Consider the following 21148-nt stretch of genomic DNA (forward strand, 5'->3'; position numbering starts at 1 on the left):
TTGCTGAAGTGCAGAGTCTTTCTCAGCTTCACTTGTGCTGACATCAGCTTTTGTTTAACTTTCAGTTGCAGAATTCATTGTTTAATGCTCTAAATCATAGTCTCATGATGTTTCATCTATAGTGGAAGTATTTATTCTTAATTGGAAATAAAATTCTACCCCTTTTATTACTGTATATGTATGGAAAAATAGACTACTGGGGAAAAAAATCTTTTTAGAAACCTGAAAAATACCAGACACATTGACTTTAATTATTGAGAAGGAAAATAATCCCATATTTGTTTGCTTTGTTTGATGAATGTTTTTTGGTTGTATTCCATGAAATACATTTTTATGAAAACTGAGTTTTTAAATTACAAACCCCGATGATATTCTATTATCTTCCCTGTAAAGAGAACTTGCATCCTTGACTTTGAACACTAGCAGATAAACTACTGCACATTTAAAGGAGTAATCCCATGGAACAATTCGTCTGCTGGAATCAGCAGGTTCTGCATCATTAACTTCATTCATTTACAGTACAAGAGCACTTTCACCTACCTTTCTGATTGTTAGTATAAAGGCTTTTGGTTATTTTTTATCATTTGATAAATCACAACAACATTGCAACTGGTAGACTGTAGATTCATTCTCTAATGAAAAATATCCCTCCAGAAATATGGCTAGCTATGATCAACCTTTTCTTTATTTTAATGTGCAAAATTAGGGAAGCTGGTTATTTTGCATCTATTAATATGCAGTGATATGACTGCACTGAAAGTACCTGTAGGGTCAGTATCTTAAAAGTATGTTATGAGTTACAGTAACTCCAATCACAACTGAGAATTCTATTTCTACAGTGTTTTTATCAGTCTTTGCCTTTTTAAATGATCTATAAATCTGTGAAAGGTTATACTGAATCTCAGATTAGTGAGAATTCATCCATAATAAATTTTCTTTGTCCAAGAGAATGAGACACTTTGACTCAGGTTAAACCCATGAAATACTGAAGAAATGTGGAGCTGTAGATATAACAGCAGTAGAGTCTCTAGAAAAAGGCCTTGCCGAGAAAAGGGTTAACAATTTTTGGATTTGTTGTTTTCTTATCGCTGCATCACTATCTGGAAAACAAGAGTTTCAGGAAAAACTCGATGCCGTGTCATATCCACAACTGACATATCAAAGTGTGAGAATGAGGTCTTTCAGAAAATATGTTTTCTACTTGGGCTTTGGAATCATGGGTGATTTGCATTATTTTATTTCACTGGCAACCAAAAGTATTCTTTTTCTTAGAGATTCATTTTTTTAAAATATGGAGAATTTATGTAGAAAAAACTACCAGTAAGGCTGAAGATTAAGGATTTATAAAAGGGGTGGGAATTTGTTGTACTAGCCTACTTTGAACTTTGACCTGAGTATTTGCTTGGCCTAAAATTCTCAGTTCTTTCTTTTCTCTCGAAGAATTCCTAATGGTTCGAAAGTAACAGTGTAGACTTGGATTTTTTTAGATCATTGAAGAGATTTCAGAGTAAAGACATGTTAATGAGGATAATGGGGTTAATTTGAGAGTGTAGACAAAGTCATCACATCAAATTGGAATAGTGTAAGAAGAACTGAGGAGAGAGGGTAAGTGGTGAGTTCTTTTAAGGCTCTTTAAATTCTCAGTTAAGAGTTTCTTGCCCTTTTCTCTGAAAAAAAATACATTAAAGGGACTTCACTAAAAAATTACTGCCTTTGGTTAGTTTTGTCTGCAAATATCTTTCACTCTTCCCTATATATTGCTATGGATTCCTATCAATTCCCTCTGTTAGCTCTTGATTAGTTGATGCATGGTTGTAATCAGCTTATCTTATCTTCTGTCTTTCACAATCCTGCCAACTTTACTGATAGCCTTCAATTCACAGTATAGCCTCAGGCTTGACTTCCAGAGCACTCAGTCCACTTCTTCAGCTGATTTGTTGTCAAGTTTGCATTGACATAAACTTTGCTCACCCTGGGAAGCAGATGAGTGGGAATAGATTTAGGGAGTTCGTAATTAGAAATATTTCAACGTTGAAAAAAAGATCCAACATGTTAGTTGTCACTTTTGGACACAGCCTGAATCTTTATGGAAGTAATAGTTATGCTTAATATGTTGTGTTAATGGTTATGTAGCTGTCAAATAAATTCCATTATTTCTTATTACATCATTAGAGACCATTAAAAGGATATTAGCATGCTGATGTAATTATGCAAGCAGACGTAAAATGACTATAGTTATGATTTTATAATCTAATTATCGATGTCCAATGCCCCTGGTGATTGATTGTTGGACTGGTATCATGGATTGAAGTCAGATGGGTAGTAATGTTAGGAGGATTTGTACCTATTTAAAAAAAAATATGACTTTGCAATCTGCAACATTGACCTTCTTCATGTAATTGCAGTTCTTCAAATGTTATAGAATAGACTTACAAACATGAGACTTTATCAAAAACCATCCAAATACAATAAAAATACCAAACTCTGTAAGCTCACCTTTGAAGGTAGTAGAAAGGATGCTTAGAATTAAAAGTCAAAGCCACTGACTAGAACATAGATGACTTATTTGGTTTCTGATGAGAATACAAATTATTTCCAGATTTTTATTTAATGTTCTCATATTTGGGGTATTTAGTGAGAACTTTGCTAAGGGAGTTTTCAGCTCTGGCTTAGCTGAAGACCTTTGTACAGAAAGAAAACAGATTATTCTGATTTCATCGTATTTCAGACCTTATATCCTACCATTCTCAGCCTCCAGTTAAGAGTTAGATTTTCACCGAATATTGCATTCTCTCTAGACTGATATGATTTTCACAATTGCTATTGAAGGTCTTTCCCTCTAGGTGTCTCTTTTTTCCCCATTTTGTTCTGCTTTAACTTCCTCCACCCATTCATCTTAACGGCATCTTTGTCATTTCTGCCTTCGAATATACTTCAACTCAGTACTCAAAGAACTGTCCTTTCAGGAGATGTGATAACTTAACTAACGTTTCCATTTCCATATATAATTTTTCAGTGGAAAACCGGTATCAGAGCACTTTATATTCATTCCATAAAATGACATTAATCTCTATATGCTGCTGTTGTTTTGAAGTGTAACAACTGACTATATGTAAGCATATAATCTAGATATATAATATTGGGAATGAACAGGATACTTAGGCTACATTTCAGATGGTAATATAAATAGATTTTTCAAGTTGAAAAAGCTGATTCTGGTTATCTGATATAATGTCCTGGATTGCAAAGCCATAACATTTAACCAGTCTTCCCCTATCATGAATGGTTTGTTGCATCTGTATTATACATCCAAAGCTAAGTTAAAAGACCAAATCACTCATCTTTCAGAGTCTAAAGCTCCAACACCCAGGATTAAGGTTGGTTGTTCAGCTTTCACCTGACAGTGCTCCCTACCCACACTGAGGCTACAGATAATCCAGTGTTTTACTTGAATAGTTTATTATACAAAAAATGAAAATTCAGGTAACTGAAGGTATGTAGGGAAACTGTATGAAGACTTCAGCTGAAAAATACCTTTAAAACTTTATAGCAGATACAGTAGGGTGGTCTGTGTTTTGAAAGGAAAATACTATAAATTCAAAGTAATGACTAGTTTCAAAATTTAACGGTTTGTCTTATAAGGAAAATGCTTTTATTTTAGTGATAATAATAAACAAAAATTTGACTTTGGTCTGAACTCAAGCCATTTTTTCTTAAATTTTTTGTTTGTTCAGGTGACTAATCTTTTGAAAAACTCTACTTATGATACAGTCCTGAAATATTCAGTCATATCTATATATTTTTCTGCAGCTATCTGTACTATCCACAGCAGAAAAAAGATTACTTGGTTAATGAGTAGCTTTTCAATGTTTCATTTTATTTTCATTGTTAAATGTGTGAGTTCAGGTTTTATTTGTTGCACTCTATTCAAATTCTGCTTTAAGGTCAGAAATCCCATTTCCTTCTGCTTTGGTTTAGGTTTTTTTCCTGTGGTGCTCTTCAGTACACTATCAAAATGCTTGACAAACGTGAAGCAATATATTTTACTCATATGAGACATGGGGTTTTATTAGGACCACACATAGCTGGAGTTATGCATGAAAAGGTTACTGTCAAAGCATTTGCCAATACGTGACCAGTGTGATGTCTCATAGTATACCTTGTTCAGCCTCTTCTGCAAAGAACTTCACTGACTGAGATCCCATCACCTTCAATTACCATCCTGAGCATTCAGCAGTCCCAGAAGTCAACTCTCAGTTCAGACAATGCTATTTGGCCTCTAAAATAAATAAATAAATTCCTGAAATGATCTGGCTTTGAATGAACCGAGTCTGAGTCTGAATCTGAAGTGGATGGTATCAGCAGAATTCAAAGTAACAGGAGGACCTACATCTTCATAGTTCCATACCTTATGTGCAACATACTTTCCGAAGTCTGATAAAATTGAAATTAAGCCCCCTGAAAATATTGGTCTTCTCTACTGCTTGACCATCATTCATCTTTGGATGTCAGAGATCCTACTGAAAAAATAGTTTGAAAAGAAAGATTGCATTTCTACAAATGAAGTGCCAACTATGTCTTTTAAGGAAACAGTGATTCTAACAAAAGCTTGAATTTGGAAGGCTTACCATGAGGGCAGTTACAAGCACATTCTCGCCACACTTCAAATCTCTGTTTCCAAGCAGTGGGGTTAGAGACACTTTGCACCCCCTTTTCAAAGAAAAGCCTTACACAACCAAACATTACCTGTCATTATCCTTATTCTTAGGAAGAGCTAAAACGGCTGGGTTGGAATAAATACAATTTGAAAAGCCAGCCAACCATCCCAGTGAAAAGAACTTGAAGTGAGGAAGATGTCTGAAAATCAAACCAAGTGGTGGAAGTTTGGAGAAGCTTTAAACACGTTCAAATCGGAAGTGTTGGGCAGGCAGGCTGATGAGTGGAGCTTCCAGCCTCACCTATTATGAACACATGCATTGGCTATAGTGTCCTAATCATGCCATATAGGTTTTGTTCATTGTTTGTCATGTTATTTTTATAACATCTGAAAAATTCAATCAACCAGTTAATCACATTCAGTCATCCAGAACCTAAACCCTGGAACAATACTTGGTATTTTCACTTCACCGTGCTGATGTATTATGACATCTGGTGTATGTATGTTCTAAATGTGAACATCTCAGGAAATTATTGAGAAGCAGGATAGTGTGAGGGAGGATTATTTAACCACTGAGCAGTAGTGGGACAGGTAGCACAGTGTCTTATTAGGTTTGTATCTGCAGACTTCCCTCTACCGTGCAGATTCTCCATGACTGATTTCTCATTTATTTGGTGTGATTAATCTTTTCTTGTGTTTAATGTTGAACACCTGTGGATTACTATTCTTGCAAAATTTTTTTCTAGATTGACAAATTCTGGATTCTGCCATCTATGTCATTTAGATTTACTGAGAGGAATGTTCTAGTGTTGTGCACACGGAAAACATATAGTTCATCCTGCTCCCCTTAAGATACTGTAGTATAAAATAGCAACAGATTGAATTTTTATTTCCATTCCACTTATTTTCCAGAAATTAAGCAAGATTTTTATTTCAATTGGAACCTGTGCTATTCTTAGTCTTAGTAAAAAGATTCACCTTTCAAAAAAGTTGAGCAGTACTTGTCATCTGTTCTCTGATTTTAACTAGCAAACCAACAGCCTATGGATATTTGACATAATCTTGTTTAAAATGTTGTAAAAGCATAACTCAGAAATAATGGAACCCCTTTTAGTCAAACTTGACTTCTTCCACAGATTTAATGACTCTGGGAAACAAATTATCTGAAAAATGTACTGCTATAACTCATTGCATGCAGGCATTTATAGGAAATTACACTGTGTTTTCTGGTATATGTTGTCTTATTTGACAACTACTTTATAATATAAAGATACATCAGTTTTTAAAGGAATGATGATAAGGAAACAAAAAAAGGTGAAAGTTTCGACTCTGCATTTCCTTACTTAAAAATGTGTCAATTCACAACCTTAGCATTACATTAGTCTTGTGGCTTTTCCCCTAAGGTACAATATAATATATTTTGTGTGCTTTTCTTTAATGAATGTGCATATAACCAAGATCATTCCGCCTTCTTCCCTGAACTTGCCTGCTAAAACAATATAAAAATCATTAAAATAACAAGAAGGATTTTGGCCTGCAGCATTTTATGAATTCTAGGTGACAAAAGAGAAAGACCATAAAAATCTAAGGAGATTCTTACAAATAGTGTGTATGATGTTTGGCTTTTCATTACAACATTTCATCTCATTAAAACAGAGGGTTTACATTTGTGTAAGCAAAAGGAGAATGAATCTGGTTTACAGATACATTTCCATGAACTCATAGGTCCCTACTCAAGAGAAGGTTTTTGCAGATAAGTGACCTTCTGAAGTTTACCTTTTTGTAACTTCATATTTCTCTACTACTATCCTCCTGTGTGACTGAGAATGCTGTGATATTCCTTTTTTAATGAAATTAAAGTTAATAACATTACAGGGTAGGCAGGATATATTCCTTTCTCTCAAGCAAGTCACGGAATATATGCCATTGCATTTCATTTATATAACATTTCACATATTATTAACAGGTAATAATTTCCATTCTACAGATGGGTAAATTGAAACTCAAGGCAGTTTGCTTCATTTTCCCTAAAATGGTACAGAATTTGGTGACAGATATGAGAATAGAAACAGAGCACTGTGATTCTCACTCTTGAACTAAAGCTTGGTTCACAAATAGAATTACTAATATTAGAAATGGAAAAAGATTATAATGTAGGGATTTGTTTAAAACAATAATTCCTTGGAAGATATATGACAAAAGTATCTTACATCTATGTCTTTCTTGATCCTCTTGCCCTTGGCTACCTGATTCTCCTATATGTACAAATGCACTTTTTTCTTTCCTCTTTTTTGTGGCCTTGATGGTTGGATTGAATGAATATTACAGACCCACTGACCCAGCTGAGAAAGACAAATAATTCTTTTGCAGTATTTTTTTACACACTAGCCAATAAATATTGCATATCTGGGTCAATGAGTTGCACCACAACGCTCCTGTGGAAAGGTTTGGGTTCCTTAAGAGCCATAAAGACAGTCAGAGCAAATACACATCTGTATATGTATACGACTGAAAAAGCCCAATAAATTCTACTTGCAGTGCCTCCCTTAAAAAGCAAGTATCTCTACCTCACAGCTGGCAGGGGAACCTCAAGAACAAATCTTCTAGTTGGTCCACTCAGAGCCAAAGGAGAAGCCAACAGGTTATTAAGAGGGCAAGCATGAGAGCTCTGGTTGTAGCACTTAGAGTTTTGTAGCCTTTTGAACTAAAACTGTATCAAAATTTGGGGGTTTCTCCTTGGTTGTGCAGCCTAATCCTCATCCAAGAAATTTGTCCCTTACACGGATCCTATCAAAACCATGAGCATGGTGAACCTGTACCTCTGCAACAATCCCAACATCTGAGCCATGCTCTTCATTAAGGAGTAAAAGCCACTTGTGCAAACTGAGCATAAGGTGACTGTCATCCCAGTAGACAAATTTTACATGTGATTCCAGCTGACTCCATTAACAACACAGGTGTGCAGAGGGTAGGTAGACCTGAAGTCAGGAAAATGCATTGAAAGCTTACTGGGTGAAAATTAAAAAATGTCTGCTGTTTGTCGGTATAAAGGTAAAAAGAAAGAGAATGGAAATATAAATAGAATACGATTTTTATTTTTTCAAATGACATAAATTTTATCCTTTAGCTTAATCCTTGGGGAGTGAAAGAAAAATCACTGTACATTTAAGCAGCTTTTTGAGACCATTTTCCCACTCTCTCAGGGTCCAAACACTTTTTTTTTTACCATAAAAAATTATAGCACTTGTGTGGTTTGTTCTTTTAAATACTGTAATTAAGAACCTTATTTGCATGGCAGGCAAAGCTGGCAACTTTCATGTACTCAGCGTGGTGAAAATGTCAAGTTTCATGGCTTGTGACAGATTAATAGAAAAATTATTTTAAAACTCCGCAAATTATTCATAGATATTGAGTAATCATCAAAAGTTGCATTTTGTGAAGAATAAAAATAGGACAAACTGAGTGTAGCATCAATCTCTAAATTGAGTGTTGTCTCTTTTTTAAATCATTTAAATTGTAGGCTTAGCAAAATAATCTTCAGCTCAGATAAAGCAAGTTGTAAAATCTCTAAAATACTCTTTCATCGCCTTTTGCAGTGTAAATTAGGAGCAGTGTATTTAGCATGATTTTGATGCATATAGATAAAATGATTAATATAAAATTAATGATTAAGGTAAAATAATTTAAATTCCATCTTTTAGAATTGGTATCAGAGACCCATCAGACATGGACTGCTGTTTTTGGAGAGCATCCCTTTCTGGACCAGTCATCCTTTTTCTGTGACTTCACTCTTGAAATTACTCTAGTGACAACAGTGTGTCAGCCAGAAGGCATTTCATTATTTGAACACCTGGTCGTGCCCTCTCCTCTCCCCCTGAAATGGTGCTCCATGCAGTCACTCCATGGCACTTATTCCAGGGGGAGAGAAGAGGGCACGACAAGGTGTCCAGGTACTCACCTGGTTTACGAAGGCTGCAGCTTGCAGAAGTAAACCTGAGCTGCAACCATCAAATCCAAACCCAAGTTTTGTTTCCATGTAGTTACATTTGCAGGACATGATTGCTCTGAAACTGCCAATCTATCTAAACTGGGTGGTGTATCTGTTACACCTCCCAGCCTGGTGAGAAAAACACTAATAAATGCAAGATAGGAAATCAACCACTAACTGCAGTTAATGTCCTTCCCTTAGCAGGGATTTTACTTTTCCATCTTTAGTTCCTGGTCATCATCAGACACCAGGTGTGATGGGAGTACAACTTTTGCTCTCCATGCCATGTGTTTAGTGCAGGACCACATTTCTTTAGACAGTGTTGCAAACAAAAAGTTCATGCTTAGTTTATATAGGATATAAATATAATACATAATATGTTATTGGCTGTATGTTCTGGAACCCTGTGTATCATTCTGCAGTTTAAGGAGCATGTTAAGAGTTTCCAGATGAGAGCTCAAAAAGCTCAGTTTGCTAAAAGAGAAAAAGACTTTTTTTTAATTGATCCCTGGCTGTGCATACATACCTGTCAATAGGAATGTCAGAATACATACAGCTGTACATCGACATTTGTGCAGTTCAGGTGCAAAGTGAACCAAATCTTTGAACAGGAAAGATATTAAACAGTGAGAGATGTGTGCCTTTTTAGTATTAAGTTTGAGTGATGATCAATAATTCTCTACTCAGTGGTTCAGGGGTGTTATTTTGTAGCAGATCATCACAAGATATCCTTTGCAGCTTTCCTGAATCTTAGAAGCTTAGTCAGGCACCTGCTTATGTAATATAAATAAAGTATGATGCAATGCTTCACTAAATAAATTCTGGTCGACAGTTCTGGTCCAAAATGTTGGTGAAGCCTGAATCAAGTGGTCAATTGATTTACAGCTCATCTGACTATCAGGAGAAAAAAATAGCCAGTGTACACTTCTTAATCCATTTGTGTACTATACGTCAATGTTCAGCTGAAATTTTCTGCCTTTGCTTTTCTCTGTAAATCATGTCGTATAAAAAAAACTGTAGGAGAAAAATGCTGCTTTTAATTATGTGCTTTTCTCCATTAATTTGATTTGACATAAGTATGTTTATATACTTCTATATGTAACATATAACACACTTATAGCCACAGGAATATTTTAAAATTTCCAAAATTGAGAAGGTGAAAAGAAGGCTTCATTGCAATATAAACAATGGACATAAGCTTCAAATTCCTAAACACAGAAAGAACAGAAATGTGTACACATTGCAAGTCATTAGTTCAAGCCCACCAAACGTTTCCTGAGACAATTACCTTCACTGCTATAAAATTTGCTTTGCACAGTCCTCTGGAGCGTTACTAATTGCTTTTCTTAACCTCCAGAGATTAAAGGATTTTGAAATGAACATATAGACAAGTAGAGACTTTAATTTCAAATCTAAGCTTTATTAAGGCAAGCTCTGTTTTATGAAATAGGGTCATTAAGAGAATGTTTCATGTTGGAAATATCCAATCCTAATCTCCTCATCTTCCTCCAGTCTTGAGAAATTGAACTCTGCCTGTATCTCTTAAAAATGCAGTGCCACCTCAACTCATTTCCATCTGGCATCAGCTCTATGTTTCATCTTCAAGAGTACACAGAACCATGTTGGCACTTGTTTCTCAAATCCTTTTCCACTAGGGGGTATGATAGACTGTGACTGTATCTCACAGTAAACCTTCGGTGTGATATTGTAATACTGAAGTACACACACACGAGGGAGAGGAATAGGCATGCAAAGCTTGGTACATAATTTATGGAGATTCAAATCCTGTCATTCATAAATATAATTATAACCTATGGCTTGAAAGTGATATGGACCTTGCCATATTGATCATGCTCCAGCTCTGTTTATTCAGATCATTCATTTGTTGACAGGGAAAATATAAGAAGAATGTTGTTAGTCATAAAACAATTAATGAAAGGAGATACTTCTATTTTACACAAAGAATATTCTTTGTTTCTGTGTGTGTTGTACCCTCCCACCTTCAGATGAGAAATATAAACCCAAGGGGAGGGGATATTATTAAATCAGCAATCAACCTTCAAGTCATTTTGGTATAAACACTGTAATTATTTCATCTCTAGTAAACAGAATAAAAGACAACAGCACATAAGGGTGACAATTTGCAATATGCTTTGAATGTCTTTGTTAAAAAAAGCCCTATTATGACTGAAGGCAACATTACTGAAATTTAAAAAAAAAAAAAAACAGAAGTTGTGACAGCCAACAGAGGAGGTAATTAGTCAGTAAATTTGGAGTAATAAATTTAGCAGGTCATTGCAACAGACATTACATTTTGTGTAGGGAGAAGTCACTGTTTATTAGCTGTGAAGCCAGGACTGCTTACCTTTATTCAAAAAATCATCCTAACAATATGTAAGAAAAAAGTCCTTAGTGTGGTTACAATTGTATAGTCCAGATGCCTTCCAAAACTCCCAATCTTCTCTTACTTAGGTGGGTATAAGTTCATTTATATCAGAAGAGTCGACTACAAATTTGCATAGGTGCAATTGTAGTAGCATACAGCTTGGGGGAGGGATAGACAAAAAAATATTGTTTTAATCACGTTTCTATAACATTTTTAATCTCAGTGGCAGCAGCTGTGTGTCTCAGATGTAGGTTAGGTTAGCCCGGACATTGTGGTTACCTCTCTGAGTGCTCTCCCCTCCCCAGCTGAGTGCTGGCTGATGCAAGCAGCCAGGAGGGATGCCTCTGCTCCCCCCAGCACCTCCCTCAGCTGTGGGAATGGTTTGTTTGCAATTCGTCAGGTCATAAACAAACGTGTGCACTTCAGCGAGGCTCTGTACTTAGAGCCTTGTAAAGACAATTGCCATTAATATTAGCGAGGCTTCAGAGGTTTGACAGCCTCACAGAAAAGCAGTCTCATTTACCCGGCTTAAAATTCCTGGTTAGGAACTATCAGGGGTGCATTTTATACATCTTGGAACCTTTTTTCAGGCTGGTTGACCTCTTGTTAAAAAACCTTTAAAAAATATTTTGCAGTCAAATAATTACTGGTTTTGTTTAAATGTTCTCATCCGATACATAATGAACAGTGAGGAATTCCCCAAAGGCCATCTTTTGTTATTGAAATGTTTATTTATTGAGTGCTTTTGCCAGAAGCCCCCCATGAGAAAAATCTCATTTTATGAGCTCCTGAAGCAGTCAGTTCCCAAAACATCAGGCAGAAATGCAATTTTGACCAAGTAATCTCGAGGTCTTTTATTTGCTTTTAAATAAACAGAATGCCAAGGTGCAAAAAGTTGTGACAAGAGCTACTTTATTTTTTGTATTTTGTGAATATGCCTAGTGAAGCCATGCTGGTGTGGTGCTCAGGTGATTTCTTATGTACAAGAATTCAAAGGAAAACAATATCCTACAGAGCAACATATGAGTGGGTGTTTTAAATGATTCTGAGATTTATTCTTTCCTGGAAAATGATAGCATTAGCACAATAGCATCCCACTTGCATAAAGAATTTTTTTCCCCACCCTGTTTTTTGCTCTTTATTTCCTTGAGTAGTGAGGAGAAATGACAGTGTTTGTGGCAGCACATAAGTGGGCATGACTTGGATCCTCTCGTGTTCCTGGATTATCCAGCTGGAGTCACTAGAGAATAGTGCCATGGCTGCTGAAAGGCTTCACTCCTCAGAAATCCCCGTCTCTCACTGCCTGGGCTGGGTCTCTGAAATGATCCAGTTTTAATCTATGTGACTTTAATGATGCCAAGAAGTGCAGGGCTGCGGGGAGTGGGGCAGGGGAGAACGATGGGGATGAGGTGGGGAGTGGCCAAGAAATAGAAGAAAAACTCTCAAGTAAGGGAAGGAGGGCAGGAAACTTTTTATGTCTTTGCTGATAGAGCCAAAGTGTAACTACGTCGTGCTTGAAACTTTGTGTTCGTTCCAGGTTCTCAGCTGTAGTGGACTATGCAGTGAAGATCTGAGCAGAATATCTAAAGTTTCCTCCCTCCATCTTTGTTATGCAACAGCTCTGTACTGGGGTGATACCTACTTATATTTAAAGCAGATTGCTCATTGCCCTGCAAATATCTGAGCACCCAGAGAGAAATCAGCATTTCTCTTACGTTGGCAATGCAGAAAGGGCAGTAGTTATATTCAGTGTTTGGTATCCTGAAATTCCTAGGTGCATTTTATAGTTGATTATCCTAGTATTAGTGACAGAATTGGGGAACAGCCTGGAATTTTGTAAAGCAGTTATCTCAAATAAAAAGTACTTTGCAATTGTTGAGTATTATGATCTACAATATTAATATGATGTTGAGAAATGTTTTATAATTACCTAACGTTATTAAAAGTGTTTCTTAGCCATTAGTGACTGGGCATCTAGAGTGTCCTTTAGCAGTAAAATCTCTGGGTTTTTTCTTCCCTTCTTCAAGGAGTATTTGGAGCAAAATTATTGATTAGTGGTAGTTCCTGTTAAGTCCAGAATAAAATGTGCACAATGCTTGCTTTGCTACTAAAAGATTAAAAGAATATTTCTTATTCTTACTCTGATTCCCTTTTTGACCTCAAAGCAAAGTCTTATGGTTAATAATAGAGATTTTTTGTGCCTGAAATGGAAAAAGTTTAGAGGTATTTCTGTCTAGGATATGTGTGATGCAATTAAGCACACTTCATTAAGTGCTCTCCATTTTATGAATGCAGAAGATGAACATATTACTAAAAAATAATTTAATACTTCATTTCAAGCCCTGCAACAAAAATATATTTCAATTTATTTCTTTTATGCAGCAATTTTTCAAATTTCATTCTCTCATAAGCCACAGCTATAGAAGGTCAAAATATGTTAATATATGAGTCCAGCCAATGTACTTCACCTTATAAGTAGGGTTTTTCCTCATAGTATAAGTGTAATTCTTTTCACTGATAATATGAATAATAAAAACATAGAAACTTGCATAATACATAATATGTAAGTAAACTTTTATAAAATAGGGCCAATTTTTGTTCTCCTTTAGCACCTACACTCTTCTCCTCTGTAAATTCTTACATTAATATTTCCATAGTCTCTTGTTACCGACAATTTTTTTTCAGAACTATATTTACCATGTGTTTGTATGTATTTTTTATATTTTTCATGGATAAGTATTTTAATGTAGTTTTGAGGACATCCAAACTGAAATTTCTTCATTCTTTTCATTAGATGTGTACGTGAATTGTATATTTATTGGGATGGATGGAGAATTAATGCAACATTACTTGTATGGATTTATTTTTCTTTACAAGTGCACAATGATATTTTTTTGTGAAACCCTGAGTACTTTATTCTGCCTCTCTTCATCTGGCTAACCAGTACCTTCCTCTGTAAAGGTCCTGTAGGTTTTAGTGCTGTAAAGGACCATCAGGCTACACCCAGAAAGGTCGCTGCAGTGTCAAATCATTTCCCCTCATAAGTTATTCAGAGGTGATTACTTCTGTTGTTAAAAGATAAATACTTTGCGGTATCTTTCTGATCAGAATCAGCTCTTGGATCAGATACGTTCAAAATCTTTTCCCCGCATGTGTTCCTGCAGAATACGATCAAGATAAATATTCTGAGTTTCTATGTTGTCCCTCTGACTTGCGGTTGTGACAACAGGACTAAGCTTGTGTTGATGTTAAGCAAATAAAATGTGAAACTACCTGTAATCTTCTTTGGATGCTGAATTCCAGTGATGGTCTATGCTGTACTTGGGTGAATAACAATTTCAGTGCCTCCATTTTGCCACCTTCTTAATGAGAATACTATTTACAGGAGTGTTCTGAAGTTTAGTTAATGTTGTTGAAATTCTTTCAAACAGGCACAAGATACACACAAGAAACCACAAGAGGTATAAAAATGTATGCAAATGTAGCTAATGAAGCAAAAGGAAGAGCGCTAAATGGTGTCTTAATAGGTTCTCTTTAAAAACCTATTTTGATAAGGAATATTATGCCATGTCTCTTGATCATGAATCTTACATTTTTAATAATCTCTTTCAGCGTGCTGGGACCAGCTGTGACCTTCAGAGTGCACTCAAACCTCCAAAACATTTCAACTGCAGATGTTGCCAAAGAAGCAGGTAAGTCCCTGTCCTCCACCCCCAAACTGTGACCACCCACACGTCTGTTTAGCAGTCAGTGGCACTACAAACAGCACAGGCACATCCTATTCTCCCAGAAGACTGACATTTAAAGAGAGAGACAGTTCAGAGGTGAGTGGCACATGGAAAATTGAAACTTAACATCTCTGACTCAATTAAAACTGTTTGAGACTTCCTTGTTTGTCAAGAAAATGAGTTAGAGACTTGTAGTCAAGTTCCAGAATGGCGAAAAACTCTTCAGTGTTGTCATGAGCTCATAAAAACAGATTAGTCATCTAATCTAGGATGTAATGCCTTCACTTTTCTGATACATTTTTTTTTCAGGGAAAAAAATGTTATTACATCTTAGCCTTAGTTTCTGGATTAAAAAAATGGTAAATATATGTCTTTGTTGGTGTGCTGTTAAACAATTTCAATGACAAGTTAATCTTGGGAATAAAGGTTGCATTTCTAGAATTAAGCTACTTCCTGTTGGCTCCTTGTCAGTTTGGCTGTTATGGGGTTTTGAGTGCAAGAAATAATTTCTGCAAAGTAACTGAATTGATAACTGATTTGTTTCCAAATTACTCAGTTGGTAGGTTTTAAAAATCAGAAGTAAACAAGTTGCAATATTGCTTGAAAATAGAAACAGAAAAAGTTCATTTAAATAAATACCAGGAGCCACAAACTGTCCATTAACTTCTACTTTTGCTTCACCATGGATGAATTAAATTATAGAAAGAACTGGGGTAGCTCCCATGACAGAATATTCCTTTTCAGGAAGGGTCTTGTTAACTGGTAATTAGAGAATAGCAAATGGGATATAATTTTTCTTAAAAGGGTTTAATATGTTAAAAAACCCTAGATGTCTACTGTCAAAAATAAGAAATTAAAAGAAAGTAAGTATTGAATTATGTGACTCCTGAACGTGTAATATCTTCCTGGGAAAAATTAATATGCCTTTTTTTTAGCAATGCCCTCCCTGTCTTGTAAACCTGTTCAACCTCTCTGAAGGGATCAACAAATATGATGCTGTTGGTAGATCCTGCCTAGATTGCCAATGGCTTTTGACAAGGTCTTTCTGTAAGTTTCTAAGGAAACTAATAGTTTCTTACAATATGGAATATGAAAAACAAAATGGTGAATCAGTAACTGGTTAAGAAGCAGGAAACAGATTAGAAATAAAATATTAGTTTTCTAAAAGGCTAGATATAGGGAGAGAAAGTGGAAGGGTCTCTGTTGGGACTGTGAACAGGATGATGAGAAATCCCACTAATAATACTGAATTATTCACAGTTTTAAAGGTGAAACTTGATCTTAGAAATGTATAAAACCCTTACCAGACTGAGTAAATGGATTCAAAATGGCAGAAGAAATTAAATGTAAATTACTGTTAAAAAATTTTCATATGGAGAAAAAATAGCTTTACATGCAAACTTATATGTGTAAAAAGTAATACAGTTAGTGTAGTAATAGGTAATTTGATGGAAATGACAATTCAGTCTCCATTATCAGTTGAACAAGGAAAGTGTATTTAAGAATTATTTGGAAAGGAATAGAAAACACAACAATATTGTTTGCTCTTGTATAAATATGTCCTTTGCCTGTATTTAAATACAACATGTAGTTCTTCTTCTCATACCTCAGAGAGATTGGAAATTCTGGTTGAAATGGAAATATTCAGAGAAAGGCAGAAGGCATGACTGTAAGTATGGAATATCTTCCATATATCAAGTGGTGCAGTAAGGCAGGAATCTTTATTTTGGAAAAAAAAAAGATGAGTAAGGTATGGGAAAGGTCTGTCAAGTCCAGAATGGCACAGTGAATGTGTACAAGACTGTGCAACTGCTCTTGCAATGCAGGAAAGGTAAAACTGGCAGAGAGCAGGTTCAAAATAAAGCAGAATGCAATTTATATCTTTGCCAGTTGTGAATAATGAAGCTTATATGTGTTCAAAAATTTACAGGCAAGCAAGGTAATGGAATAGACATCCACTGAAATTTAGCAAGTCTGTGGAAACATTGCCAAGTCCAGGAGGTTCCTGATGTGCCTTGGCCTGTTCCTAACGAGCTATTCTGAAGTGTATAAATGTTGTGACTTATTTCAGCAAAAGTCAAGAAGTAACATTCTTTTCTTACCACTGGGATCAAAGTAGTTATTTTCAACTTTCTTAACTAAAATACTGATGGCAAAGTTAGGAAAGTTCTGGGGACAAAAAATGGCACCGCAGAGAAAGGGCGACGAAGGTGACGAAGGATCCAGAATGTAAATTCTCTGAGGAGAGGCTGAGGGAGCTGAGATTGTTCAGGGAAGACTTTATCACTCTCTACAACTACCTGAAAGGATTTTGTGGCAGTGTGGGTGTCAGCCTCTTCTTCCAGGCAACCAGTGACAGGACAAGGGGAAATGGACTCAGGTTATGGCAAGGGAGGTTCAGGTTGGATATCAGGAAAAATGTCACTGAAAGATTGGTTAAGCATTGGAACAGGTTGCTTAGGGAAGTAGTGGAGTCATCAAACTTGGAAGTGTTCAAAAACTAACAGACACAGCATTTTGAGATACAGTTTAGTGGGCATGATGGTATTTGGTTAAAGGTTAGACTTAATGATCTTGGAGGTCTTTTGCAATGAATGTGGTTCTATGATTCTATGAATTTCTACAGATTCAAGAATTAAAATTAATATTTTATATTTTAATTTTATATACTGTATATATTCATATCCCTGGCATTTTCTAACTTCTGTTTGCTTAGCAAATCAGAATTTTCAGTTTTGATGGCTGCAGGAAGAGGTTTGTAGGAGTCTGACATGAGCTCCTCCTGGTATGTCCACATGGCCATAGTATCGTTATAACTAAACCTTGTGTAACATTTTACATAAAAAGTTTAAGCACACTTCTTACTTTCAGATCTCTAAATAGAAAAATATATTCACTTAAAAAATCAATAGCAATATATACTTACATAAGAAGTTTTTTCAGGTTCCAGTTGTAATTATAATTTTTTTAAGTCAACAGTGTCTTGAACAAAAGCACTCCAAATACTTAATTTACCAAGGGAAACGAAAACAGAATAAACCAATGAATACTTCCAAGGTAGGCACAGGTAAATGCATTACTCCATGCAATTAGGTAGCTTGACATCCATCCGGGAACTCTGAAAGCAGATCTTTTTTACAGAAAATAAGTAGACCAAATGGACAGAAGAATTTCACTGTCTGAAATTTTAATTTCACATCCTTAGAAATTAAAAGAATTTTGAAGTTGAGGTAATCAGATACCATAATAATTATAAGAATGTAAATTATCCATATTTGCAAAAAGGAATCTATTTGTGCAGATGTGATGTACGTGCAAGTCTCACTAATAGCCACAGGAACAGTTTCTGTGCAGCAATTTGATCTTATTGTTCATGCAGCATATATCTTTGTAACCAAAAGGGATAAACTTCCTATTTTCCTTACACTATTTTGGTTTAAATGTAGGGAACTACACATCCTCCAGTGTGGAGTTTGACAATATGCAAGTTAGAGAAGACATGGGACTCCTTAACAACTATTCAAATAGATGAATCACTTAGAATATTTACTAAATAACAGAGATATGGAAGGATGATAACAAAAAAAAGTTTCCTATGTTTTCTTGGAGTTTGAGGTTCATTTTTGTTAGTGTACACAAGGCCTTGCTTGAGGCAAAATAAACTCTAAAATCCTTTAGCCATATCTTTGCTGATAAAACTTTTTTTCCCGGTAATCCACAGTTCCAATTCTGTGTAAATGTTTTGATTACTTTTTCTTTGCAGTTTCTAGGGCTACATAATTATATGGGGAAGCTGACAACAGAGTAATTTAAAATTGTGAATAGCTTGCTTTCTCACATTAACAATACCTTTATTTGCAGTTTGACAACAGAGCAGGACAGCCAACATTTTGCCAGTTTCACACACTTTGACGTTCAAAAAATAGAACACATCTTGCATCAAGTAGCTGTCTTTTGGCCTAATTCTGTTTAATAAGTCAGGTTCAACGATGCAGTGTAATTTCATCTCAGTGTTTTGAAGAAATAAACTTTCTCAAGACACAGATGACCTGATCTAGAAATAATTACACTTGGCACATGAAATCATGTAGACAAACAAATGTTTCAGTTTAAGAGTCAGGAGAAATATAGCAGAGAACAATTATCGGTAAGATAACTCTATATAAAATCGTAATATATTTGGTATAGAAATAAGCAATGAAGTTGCTTTACAGGTACTCCAGAATCCCACCATTTATGCAAATATATGTATAGTAACAGTGATAATTAGAAAAGCAGAAATTTCTAAAGTTTCCAAGCAAAGAATTTTGGCATCAGATGCCTGTAACAATATATTGCCCACATGAAACAGAGATGTAGGAGAGAAGTTTTGGGTACAGACACTCAGCATTGCTGAATTTAAATAAAAGCATTTGCTTGTATGTAGCTGCAGCATTTTAGTTGTTAGAGTTATGCTTGCATTTTTATTTTTTATTTGTATTGTATTGAAATGCAACCTTTCTAAGTGTTATAAAAAATGGAAGCTAGAAAGCAAAGGGCTGTAGGCATAGTGCAGGCATTGGTGATAGGGACAGATAGCACAGCAAAAGGTAATGCATAACCAGATATTAGGGAATTAACAGGTCTTGTGTGCAGGTTCTTGTGTCTAAGATATATTGTGATATACACCAGTATGGGAAGTCATAAATTTTGATTTAGGATTTTTTATATATACATATATATGTGTGTGTATACATATATATATATGAACATTAAGAAAAGTTTTCAATGTTTTTTTGATTCCTCTAACTTTTAACCAAGCTATTGGTTTGATTTTGGTTTGAGGTTTGGTTTTTGTTTGTTGGGGCTTTTTTTTTTAATTTTTCTGTTGCCTGCTGGTAAAATTCACATTTTCACACCATGCATGGTCTGATAGAGACTATTATCCTGACTTAGAGAGGAAGGTGTTGAATCATGGAATCTTCCTGTCTAAAAGTCATTTCTCTGCCTGCTGTTTAATTCTGAAAAAAAATGTTACACAAATGCAAAAATACCATATTGTTGTTCAAATTTTACTGTATATCAAGCTAATTTGAATAAAGATACCACCTCAAAGTTATTGGAATAGATAAAAAAACCCACATATAGAATTCCCTAGCAGGTCTAAATTGCTGCAAATGATTAAGTTTGTAAACTTACAGATTTTGAGATTTAACATCTACAGGTTTTAGTTACGTCCCAGCTGAGGTGAAATATCCGTGGCAGCAAATATGTAATAAAACTTTTTGACATTGAACCTGAATATTTTTGCTAAAATTGGCAGCTCCAAACAGACAACACATCTTCCTTAGCTTTTACCACTGAACGGTCCTTTTGGGATGAAAAGAGCACTTCAAAACCCTTAGAGATAACTTACCCTGTGGAGTGATTTAAGCTGATGGTGTCATATTGGTTTGGAGTGATCCAAGATGTCATAGTCCTGATCTTAATTAAGATGACTAAATGGTCTATCTATTCATGACCCTGGATTCAGTTGGTATAGAAGGTATTTATGCCTTATTTTGCCTCCGATATGTTTCTTTTGCTTGGCAGGTCTGAGTTGTATTTGTATGAGTCAAACCTTACTCTTCTAAATATCTAGGATTAAGTACCTAAATAATTGGTTTAATTGCAAAGGGTCTTCGTTCTCATCACACTCTACAAACCTTTAATGACCTTGGATAGTTAGCTTGCTTGAATCCAGAATTTTCTGATGACCATGACGTTTAACTTCAAAGCCATGTCAGACAGTGAAATAATCCACCTGCATCAAAAAAACTATCCCAGGTTTTTCTTAAACTTGAAAATACTGGTGAGGAACCTGCCTCACACAGTCACTGCAGAAATCTCTTAATTGTCCCATTTCTTGAGCATGTTAGGCAAAATTGCAGTTTTGACACACATCCAACCTGGCCCCTGTTAAAAAGGGCTGAGGGTCTGACGTGAACATATTTTGATTTCCTACTAAATTTTGTGCTAAAAATAGGCATTATAAATATATTTCAAAGGACTCAACCATGAAGGTACAAATGATCGGTTAAAGCCATAAATCATTTTGTGGCTGTTTGCAGCAATTATTTTATAAACCTTCAGTATAATTCAAATATACTTTTCAACTTTTAATGAATAAGATTTAAGTTCAAAATATTGCAAATTATTTACATTACTTTTATATCGATTCTAGTCATGTAATGCAGTCCTCATTGGTCAGAGGGGGTTAACTTTCCAGTATGCTGCATAATAGAAGTATAATAAAAAGCACATTTATAGAATAGCTCTGTCAATCTGGAACACCTCTTAATTTCATAGTCTGAAATTTGATAAAACAAGGCACAGAGAGAAGATCATTTACTCAACGTCAGAGAGTCAAC

At 35.3% G+C, this 21148-nt stretch overlaps 1 protein-coding gene across 2 annotated transcripts in view; it reads left to right on the forward strand.

Moving 5' to 3' along the window:
* PTPRN2 (protein tyrosine phosphatase receptor type N2) overlaps positions 1 to 21148 on the forward strand; it is a 641953-nt gene that overhangs the window by 270865 nt on the left and 349940 nt on the right. For both annotated transcript variants that reach the window (XM_064638038.1, XM_064638047.1), the window contains one exon: positions 14644 to 14723. In XM_064638038.1, the coding sequence (XP_064494108.1) occupies positions 14644 to 14723 (80 nt within the window). The remainder of the gene's footprint in view (positions 1 to 14643; positions 14724 to 21148) is intronic.

The sequence above is a fragment of the Pseudopipra pipra genome, chromosome 1 (genome assembly GCF_036250125.1).
Source record: "Pseudopipra pipra isolate bDixPip1 chromosome 1, bDixPip1.hap1, whole genome shotgun sequence".
Classification (NCBI taxonomy): domain Eukaryota; kingdom Metazoa; phylum Chordata; class Aves; order Passeriformes; family Pipridae; genus Pseudopipra; species Pseudopipra pipra.